Source organism: Saccostrea echinata, unplaced genomic scaffold (genome assembly GCF_033153115.1).
Source record: "Saccostrea echinata isolate AGI-Se365-2 ecotype Australia unplaced genomic scaffold, CSIRO_AGI_Sech_v1 ptg000004l, whole genome shotgun sequence".
Lineage (NCBI taxonomy): Eukaryota > Metazoa > Mollusca > Bivalvia > Ostreida > Ostreidae > Saccostrea > Saccostrea echinata.
This window is the reverse complement of record NW_026889753.1, coordinates 2,236,693-2,245,980: the sequence shown is the minus strand read 5'-3', so window position 1 is coordinate 2,245,980 and position 9,288 is coordinate 2,236,693. Positions and strand designations below refer to the sequence as shown.

Below are 9,288 nucleotides of genomic sequence, written 5' to 3'. Positions count from 1 at the left end.
TAGTGTGACGGCGTGATTTGTGTAAGCGCGACAGCGTCTTGTGTAAAGTTGCGATCTAGCGTGATGGCGTGTTGTGTGTTAGCATTGCACCTTTGCAATTTATAACGCGTTAGCGCAAAGTGACTACGCGCCGGCGTAAATTGCTACTAACGCACTGTTACACTTTTGCGTTGTCACTTCGTGCTAGCGCGTAAATTGCTACTAACGCACTGTTACACTTTTGCGTTGTCACTTCGTGCTAGCGCGTAAATTGCTACTAACGCACTGTTACACTTTTGCGTTGTCACTTCGTGCTAGCGCGTAAATTGCTACTAACGCACTGTTACACTTTTGCAAATGGCCCTATCGTACGATGGCCGATATGAGCCGTCAAATTACAAGTAAGAGTAACTCTATTGTGTACGCAGAATTAATTGACTTTAGGAGTAATAGCTATATAATTTTGTACATGTACATCTTTGTCAATGACAAAACGCTTGTAGTTGTAATATATATTTGTGCATGTACAAATCTTAAGACAAAATACATTTGAAACTACTTAACATTCCTCAGATTTACTGGGGAAATTATCTGTAAACTAAGACAGGGACTAAAACTAAACACGTGTGTCTGGTTTTCTTCTCTTTTCACCCCCCCCCTTTTTTTTGTTGTTGTTGTTAAATAAATGCTGTATTCCTAATTTTTTAATAATCATAAAACGCAGCGAGATTATTTTTACTTTCACATACGTCGTCTGAGACCTCAACATTACATTTTTTCCATCAAAGAATATTTTGTTAGTGTCTTTATTCAGATTCCTCGTGTTTTGGTTTGATTTTAATTTCCTTATCGACAACGCAATATTAAAATTCATTCGTAGGTCCCAAAATATTGGTTAAAGATTCCAAAGACAATGAAGCTGCATCTCTAGTATTTCCCTTCCCTTCAGATGAAAGATTGTCGCTCGATGATCTGCGTAAGTAAGAACTTTGTTTATTTTTCATTCTACTCTTTCCCTTGTTCCATTAATATTTTTTCTCCTTTATTTTTTTTTCATTGGAACAAGGAAAAGAATAGAATGAGGAAATGAATAAACTTCTTACTTAAAGATTCAGCTTCATTTTCTCTGGAATCTTTAACTAGTATTTTAGGCCTAAGAATGAATTTCTATATTGCGTTGCCGTGAAAGAGGTTTAATCAAACAAAAAACATGAGGAACCTGAATAAAGACACAAAATATTCTTTGATGGAAAAATCCGAGAGTCGTGATCTCATACGACGTATGTGAAAGTACAGTCTTGCTCTTTTTAATATCATTAAAAATAAGCATTTATTTAACACACACCCCACCCAAAAAAAAACACGTGTTTTTGTTTTAAACCCTTTCTAAGTTTACGGATAATCTCCCCAATAAATCTGAGAAATGTTGAAGTAGTTTCAAATGTATTTTGTCTCAAGATTTGTACATGTACAAATTCATATTACAAGTACAAGCGTTTTGTCATTGACAAAGATGTACTTGTACAAAATGAATCAGGTATTACTGCTAAAGTCAATTAATTCTGCGCACATAATAGGGTTACTCTTACTTGTAATTTGACGGCTCATATCGGCCATCGTAATATCGGGATACCATGGCATATATAGTGTAGGTTTCGTAGAAGGCAATGGTAATAAACAGTTTGCCAGTGCATTTACTATGAAAGTGTAAATGAGTGCGATTCTGGGGAGAGGGATACTCCATGTAATTCGAACCTGAATCATGGGCGGATACAGGATTTGTGATTAGGGGGGGGCGTGGATAACTTTGTTCAGGCAGGGGGTCTGGGGGCCGCCTTAAGGCCCCCTGGTGGGGGCCCAGGGGGCGAAGCCCCCGGAAGCTCCTGGGTTTTCGTGTATTTTAAGAGTAAAACCAGGCACAATAATAGGGGTATTGGTTAGTTTATACGTACCAAAGTTTGGCATTATTAATACTAGTCATATCGTACTTTGAATAGAGGGGGCCCAGGGGGCGAAGCCCCCGGAAGCTCCTGGGTTTTCGTGTATTTTAAGAGTAAAACCAGGCACAAAAATAGCGGTATTGGTTTGTTATATACCAAAGTATGGCATTATTGATATTAGTCATATCATACTTTGAAAATTTTAGGGGGGGCGTGCGCCCCCCACGCCCCCCCCCCCTTAAATCCGCCAGTGTGAATACCTTCTGTAATTATTATATAATGAGTTAAAAAAAATATTACCGAAACAAGTATCAATATTGAGGCGAAACCAAAACGTCAACGATTTTAAGCTACATAAAACAAACTTATTCATGCTTGAAAAAAAAAACTTCTAAATCATTCTAAATGATTTACATACGTGGATCGATATTTCGTTCATGCTTCAAAGAGGATTTTGTGTAGTTGAGTTTTAAATGTAATTAAAAGATACGAGTTATCCCCCGCTTGTTGTCAAACAATGACTATAAACAGACAGAAGTTGTGACTGATAATTGATATTTGTTTCTTCCGCGTTATGATTTTGACATGTCCTATAACAGAATGTCCAGTGATGGTACCACAATAACCAAACAACCGTCTGCTCAACTCAGTCCGGCAGAGAATGGCGGTAACAACACAGAGCTTGAAACTGGACTGGAGGCAATAGAGGATCTTGACCGGATTATTCTAAGTCAAGAGATTACTGCTTGTGGATGTAGGCATAGATCTTTTTATATTATACTACTATAGTATTACAAATTTCTAAAATCTGTTTGAAATTTTAAAAGGTCAATGAATGTGGTTAGTATTTTGCAATATCGTTATATTTTATCAACCTATGTTTACAGTAGCTTGTCCATGTTGTATTGGTCGGGGTGCTTACACTGTACATGATGGAAACGGGAGCAATGAATTCTTGTTTGAAATCAGAGAAGGTACTTACATTTCATATATATGCCTATAGGACATTTAAAAGATCCCTAAATAAAATTTTTAGTTACTATAGAAGAAAAGTGTATACTGTCTTGGAATTGTAACAGGAAAGGAGAAAAGGTATGGCTGGACCGGAAATCGAACCCGGAATCCCAGCATTACTAGTCAGCAGCTCTATCGACTTAGCTATCCAGGCCGATATCCACGGCCCAAACCATTACACTCCTCCATCCCTAAAATTGTCTTCAACGGCCCTGGCAGGATTTTCACCTGCAGGGTGATCAACGGCATCAAATTATGTAACAGGAAAGAAGAAAAGGTATGCCTTCACCGGAAATCGAACCCGGGACCCCTGTATCACTAGTCAGGTGTTCTATACCAACTGAGCTCAGGTCGATATCCAAGGCCCAAACCATTACACTCCTCCCTCCGTAAACTGTCTTCGCCCTCGAAGACACAATTCAAGTTCTTGTTCGCCCCTGGCAGGGCTTTCACCTGCAAGTCTAGGGGTGGTCAACGGCGTCAAATTATGTAATGGGAAAGGAGAAAAGGTTTGGCTGGACCGGAAATCGAACTCGGGAACCCTGCATCACTAATCAGGTGGTCTACCAACTGAGCTATCCAGGGCGATATCCACGGCCCAAACCATAACAGAGCCAAACGAAAAATTATCGGGAAACATGTTCAACTACCTTGGAAAATGCACGTTATATTTCAAAAGAAAAAGAAATACCTCATAGGAAATTTTTAAAAATTAATGCAAACAATTCACTATTCAAGACATTACTTGAAGCCTAAAACATACTGTCCTGTCATTGGTTTGAATTCTCACTTTTTAACTTTGAAATAGCTGAAAGTATCTTTTAGATAATGCAACATCGTGAACATGGTCATCTGGCTTTCAATAATTTGCTTATCTTATATGATGCTTATTCTTACATAGCCTTTGTCTGCTTATTCCGTTCGTGTCTTGGTTCTGCAAGAGATCTTTCTACACGTATACAAGACTCTAGTGGAAATGACGTAGGTAGATTTCGAAGAGCGATCAGCTTTAGAGGGTGCTGCATTTGTTCCTGTTTTCTCCCACAACTTACGGTGTATCATCCGCATTCTCGGATTGGAACTATCAGAGAAAGGTTTTTCTGTTTCTTTGTTTATTTGAAGTTCTTGATATTTTAAAAAAATTCTTTCAGAAATGTTTTGACTTGGCTGGCTATCTTTTAATACAAGATAGACATAAACTTAGAAAATTGTTTGACTAGTTGTTATCAAACCTAGGGAAAATTATGGCCCAAACACGATTTCAGTATGTGACCCTAAGTCGGGATCATGATACACCTTTATAGGTCATTAGCAATAACATGCTGAAGTTTGAACTCGTTTCAATTAGAATGAGGTTCAAGAGTTATGATCCAGATATGATTTTGTGACAAAAGTTAGAGAGACATGGGGGGGGGGGGAGAGAGAGAGAGAGAGACAGAGTTTATCAGACAAAGAACTGTGCCATCCAATTGAGAAAACAATCGTGCAGAAAAACGGTATTTATACAGTGCTTTGACCGACTACAATGGACTCGTCAAGAACAAAATATAGTGCACGTACAAAGTAGCAAGGTATTTTATGGCCGTTTTATGTTTTCAGACGGACATGCTGTAGACCGAGTTTTGAGATAGTAGATCGTACAGGAGATATTCTGTTTACTTTCTCCAATGACTGTTGTTACTCTCAGTACTGTGGTTGGTTCATGAACGTCACAGTAGATGTAAGTTTTTAATGGTATATTTCCTTGTTTTGCTTTCTTTATCTTGAAAACTCGCGCTTTCTCGAACACTTGTGCCAGAGCCGAAACACCCACAATTGGTTCTTTGTTATTGTTTTACAGGTTAAAGATATGGAGGGCGATGTCGTTGCAAAATTTATTAAGAAATCGTTTCATAATTCGGAAGAGTTAGTAGGACTTGAAAATAAAATTCATATTGAATGTGAGTAGTTTTGTTAATAGAAACAACTGTTTGATTTCACTTTTCCCCATTAAACATATAATAATATATTTACGAAAACGTCCGCATACTGTAAAATGAGAGATGTGATTGATTACAGGACTTTCTTCATTCTGCAACAGTTTTTTACTGGTTGCTTGCAATTGTTTTTTTTTTTTCAGTTTTGAAGAAGATAAAAGCACAAGAAAAATTATTGTTGATCGGAGCGGCCATGTTGCTGAGTCTTAACAATTTTGAAGACAGCAAACGGCTTTGTTGTTAATATTAAAAGTTTCATGTTAATGAAGCAAAACTTTATACATGTATAATGAATATTGTGTTCAATTACTATGCATACTGTGATAATAAAAGATGGATTTGTTTGTCAAATTTTATTTTTGTGATTGACATTGGGAAAAGCTACCCGTTTCCAGAGCTGGAGCGTTGAACAATGAAGGTTATAAATCATTCATTCTTCTCTCAGCAAAAATTGTTTGCTACAGATATCCCATGTCAACTTCTGTTCGAATACGGAAAAAAAATCATATTTAAAATATGTATGAAGTTTTAGTCATGCCACTGAAACTGTAGATCAGACATTTGTTTGGTCACCGACACGATATAGACAAAAACCTTTTGATAGTTCCATTTTTAAAAAATCACCAGTACACAGTATAGTTTATGTATTTGAGTAATAAGCACCATTCTGGAGTTCCCAAGGAAAGGAAATCTTGAACCACAGGTTTTTATTCCATGGGACCAAACGATTCTTCTAGTTGTTGTGTAAGATTGTATAGGACTAGTCAAAGGGAGGCAAAATATTCCTTCGTTATATTTTAAAGAAAAATATTTCTTTGAAAGTATATGAAAAATAAATGAAAGTCGCAGATAAAAGCAATATTTTATTCTTTGTGATACTGCATATGTTTTGAATACTTACTAGCTTTTAAATCGCGGAACACAATCTATGAACATTGTTGAATCATCTTTTATGATATACCAGGAAAATTGAGGGGTAAAGAACAAAGGATATCGTTCCCAGCACCTATTAATCTACCCGATATAATTCATCACTGAACATTCTATTTTACATTCGCCTATGGTTTTAATCTAAAGCACAATAGGTAGTTATTAAAGTATTCAAGTTCCCTAAAATCCATCGATGGTTTCAAAAATTAATAACACGAAATATATGAAGACGGATGAAAAGAACTAGACAAATCGTTATTTCAAAGCAGCAATTTACCGAACAGAAACTCGTTTCTTCGTAATTTTTGGCAAGATTTATTACAAAATGCACTATTAATTAATTTTAAGAATTTTCCTGATTACATTTACGCGTGTCTCTCCTATAAAGGCATTATATAAAGGCTGCGGAAACAAACGAGGTCCATTTGATGGTAGATTTGACCGGGACTGCGACTCTAGGGATTTTAGTTAGTTGTCTGTTCACTTTAATTTTCTTAATTGCCAGATTGGAGCTTCCCTTAACATTTACGAATTGATCCAATGATGTCATGATTTTGTCGATTATTTCCTTCTATGTGGATTGCTGGTCTTTATCGATATTGAAATTCCAGCAATATATGAATTATCAATCACCGCTTCATCTGCATTTGCTATATATATGCCTTATTTTTATTGAATATTGCGTTCTTACAATTGGTGGTAATTGCGCAGTGGATTAAGAGTTTTCCGTGGGTGTTAGGGTGTTGGGACTCTGTTGAGCGTTTTGGCTGCTCTTGTGTCGGGTTTATTTTTCATTTGTTCCTATATTACCCGTTCTTGCTATGGAAACCATTCGTTTATGCTTATATTTTATTTCTTTTTATTATTTGTGCTTTATCCGTGTTCTCACGGCACCCGCTGGTGTATCGAAACCTAACTCTGCAAAACCTGAGGATGTTAGTCCAGGAGAAGGGTTAAAGATAAGCAAGTCCGGATTCATAAGAAAGGCAGAAAATTTTTCAGGGAAAGTTGGCAGACGTATGGTAAGCAGTATTATATACGATACTTGGTTATTTTCAACTGATTATGTAATTTTTTTTCAGCAATAATAATTCTTGGAACACTACAACTTTATATAGATCATTTTTGGGCATTATGGCGAAATAATAATAAAATGCATTAATTGTGAAATAATTTCAGTTTACACTTTATTCAAACACAATTTTTACTTTTTTTTTTCATTTAACCAATTCGGATTTTACATGATCCTTTGGGGAAAAGTGCTGATTGACCAACTTCAAAAATAAACTTCAGTCAAAATTCTTCGATCATAAGGGACATAGTAATTGGTGAATTTTGGAAATTGACAAATATTAACGGCTTATACTTAGATAATCAGTTTTTCCTGAGGCTTGGAAAAATAGCTATCGTCTGAATTGCCAGACATGGCACCTGATCCCACCTCTAATGTTTTAGAGGTCCGTGTTTGCTCTGCTCCAAAATTTGTATTGTTTAATGGACTTTTGAGCGTGAATACTGTTCGTTATCTCCATACATTTCACTGAATTTTTTTAATTTAATTTTTCGTACCGAAAAATAATCCTTAGTTGTTTAAGAGCGAGACTTCATACCCTTGGAGCGTAGTTTTACAAAAAAATGTCCGATTTTTAATCCCTTTTTTACTATCCGTAAATATTCGATTAATTGCTAGATATAAAGAAGAGAAATGCAAAAATAGATTAATTTCATAAGTTCCATAAGAAGGATTGTGTATACAATTGCTGATATTGGTCAAGAATATTTAAGCAGGGTAAAAAGTGGGGCAAATATTTGGGTTATTATAAATCTGAAAAAGTAACATCAATCCTCTCTGTTAACACCTTCCATGTTTTCAGCACAGGTGCTTGGGGACGGGACCCCTCCCCCCTCCGCACCCCAAGGGTTCTCCGACTTTTTTTTATACAAAATATATTTCTATGACACATTTACAAAGTATTACAATTGAAAAATCAAAAATATAACATAAAATAATTTTTTTTATAAAAATTCATACTCTCTGATACTAAAAGAGAGCATTGTTTTAGATTATATTTTAGATTATTCAATTGTAATACTTTGTGAATGTGTCATAGAAAAATATTTTATATAAAAATTCCAAGGACCCTTGGGGTACGGAACGCGGAGGGGGAGGGTTCTGTCCCCAAGCACCTGCGCTTTGTAATACTTCGACAACCTATTTGCACATTCATATTACCATGTAGGATATAGGCAACTTTGACGACGAGTACCTGACAGCCGCCATGCTGGAGTTCGGGGATATGAACAGGGATGGCCTACTGGACTTTGACGAGATATTTCGTTTCTATCTGGCCGTGGTCAAATTTCCATTAAAAAAGGCCTCGGAGACCGCACAGAGTTTCATAAATCTTGGAGACAGAAATAAAGATGGCAAATTATCTTTGAGAGGTAAAGGGGGTTAAAAAAAAGAATTGCGTAAAACTGGGAGTTTAACTTATTTTTGTGTAATTTTACTGTTCGATGTATCTGAATTGATACTAGTATCAGTAAGATATCAGTTAGTTATCAGTAAGATATCAGTATGATGATATTGATGGCTCCTAAGAAAAATACTCCCTCTCATAAATGTTGAGAGAATGGAGGTTTTTTTTCCAAGGGCAACTGAATTAATTTTACAAATTTAGATACCGGTACGTTTTCAAATGTTATTTATATTGTAGCTATGGCAATAATACTGACCTTAACGAATTAATATGGTGACCAAAAACGGTTAGCATAACATGTCTTAGGACCCGGTTTTCTAGAATGTTAAACTTGTTGTGAATAAAATCAAAGCTTTTTAAAATATCTATGCGATTTTATTTGGTCGTGAATTTATATGAATAACATCTTTTTTACATACATATTTACAGTACACCTTTTCTTAACAGAAATATTGAACATTATGGATGAAGCCAAACAAATTGCTAGGGCCCGAAAGCTCATAAAGATGGAAAACACTGAGGACCTTTCCGAGGCCAAACAACTTGGTGAGAATGAAATCATTGAGGAGGGCAAAAATCTTACAGAGGACAAACAACCCCTAAAGGCAGACAACTCTGGTATAATGGTGGGTGAAAACAAACTCCAGAGCAGTAGGAAAGACGAATCTCCGGAGGAACAGAATGTTGACGAGTTGCACAACTTGCCAATAGCAATGAAATGAAACATAAAATTGTGATACATATTAATCCAAAGGGTGAAATAGATCTCTATTTTTCTGCATTTCTTTAGTGTGCCCTGCTGGAACAGGAAGGAAATTTTTGGAATATTTATCAACTCTAGTTGAGGAGAGGTGCTCACTATTATCATAGACTTGATTGACATCCAAAAATATTTATTGCATTGTTTTGTTGCTCGAGTCTTTTCAATAAAATTCAAGCATCGGTGAAAAACGTGTCTCATATGCAGGA

At 36.1% G+C, this 9,288-nt stretch overlaps 2 protein-coding genes across 3 annotated transcripts; both read left to right on the top strand.

Annotated features, from left to right (window-relative positions):
* Positions 1–2,460: 2,460 nt before the first annotated feature.
* LOC133178992 (uncharacterized) lies at positions 2,461–5,253 on the top strand. Of its 2 annotated transcripts, XM_061313660.1 has the most exons (6): positions 2,465–2,673; positions 2,807–2,893; positions 3,835–4,027; positions 4,533–4,653; positions 4,774–4,873; positions 5,053–5,253. In XM_061313660.1, the coding sequence occupies exons 1-6, from the start codon at positions 2,505–2,507 to the stop codon at positions 5,151–5,153; spliced, it is 771 nt and encodes a 256-aa protein (XP_061169644.1). In that variant the 5' UTR covers positions 2,465–2,504; the 3' UTR covers positions 5,154–5,253. The 2 variants fall into 2 exon arrangements, with proteins under 2 accessions (XP_061169645.1, XP_061169644.1); XM_061313661.1 differs by lacking the exon at positions 2,807–2,893 and having other exon boundaries at positions 2,461–2,673.
* A 1,014-nt stretch (positions 5,254–6,267) lies between these two features.
* On the top strand, positions 6,268–9,270 carry LOC133178988 (uncharacterized). Its single transcript, XM_061313657.1, has 3 exons — positions 6,268–6,861; positions 8,080–8,284; positions 8,767–9,270. The coding sequence occupies exons 1-3, from the start codon at positions 6,661–6,663 to the stop codon at positions 9,039–9,041; spliced, it is 681 nt and encodes a 226-aa protein (XP_061169641.1). The 5' UTR covers positions 6,268–6,660; the 3' UTR covers positions 9,042–9,270.
* Positions 9,271–9,288: the final 18 nt, after the last annotated feature.

Coding starts and splice junctions, on each gene's coding strand:
- LOC133178992 (XM_061313660.1), top strand. CDS start 2,505: ATGTCCTATAACAGAATGTCCAGTGATGGTACCACAATAACCAAACAA. Junction 2,674..2,806: donor AGAGATTACTGCTTGTGGAT/GTAGGCATAGAT, acceptor CTATGTTTACAG/TAGCTTGTCCATGTTGTATT. Junction 4,028..4,532: donor ATTGGAACTATCAGAGAAAG/GTTTTTCTGTTT, acceptor TTATGTTTTCAG/ACGGACATGCTGTAGACCGA.
- LOC133178988 (XM_061313657.1), top strand. CDS start 6,661: ATGGAAACCATTCGTTTATGCTTATATTTTATTTCTTTTTATTATTTG. Junction 6,862..8,079: donor GGAAAGTTGGCAGACGTATG/GTAAGCAGTATT, acceptor ATTACCATGTAG/GATATAGGCAACTTTGACGA. Junction 8,285..8,766: donor TGGCAAATTATCTTTGAGAG/GTAAAGGGGGTT, acceptor TTTTCTTAACAG/AAATATTGAACATTATGGAT.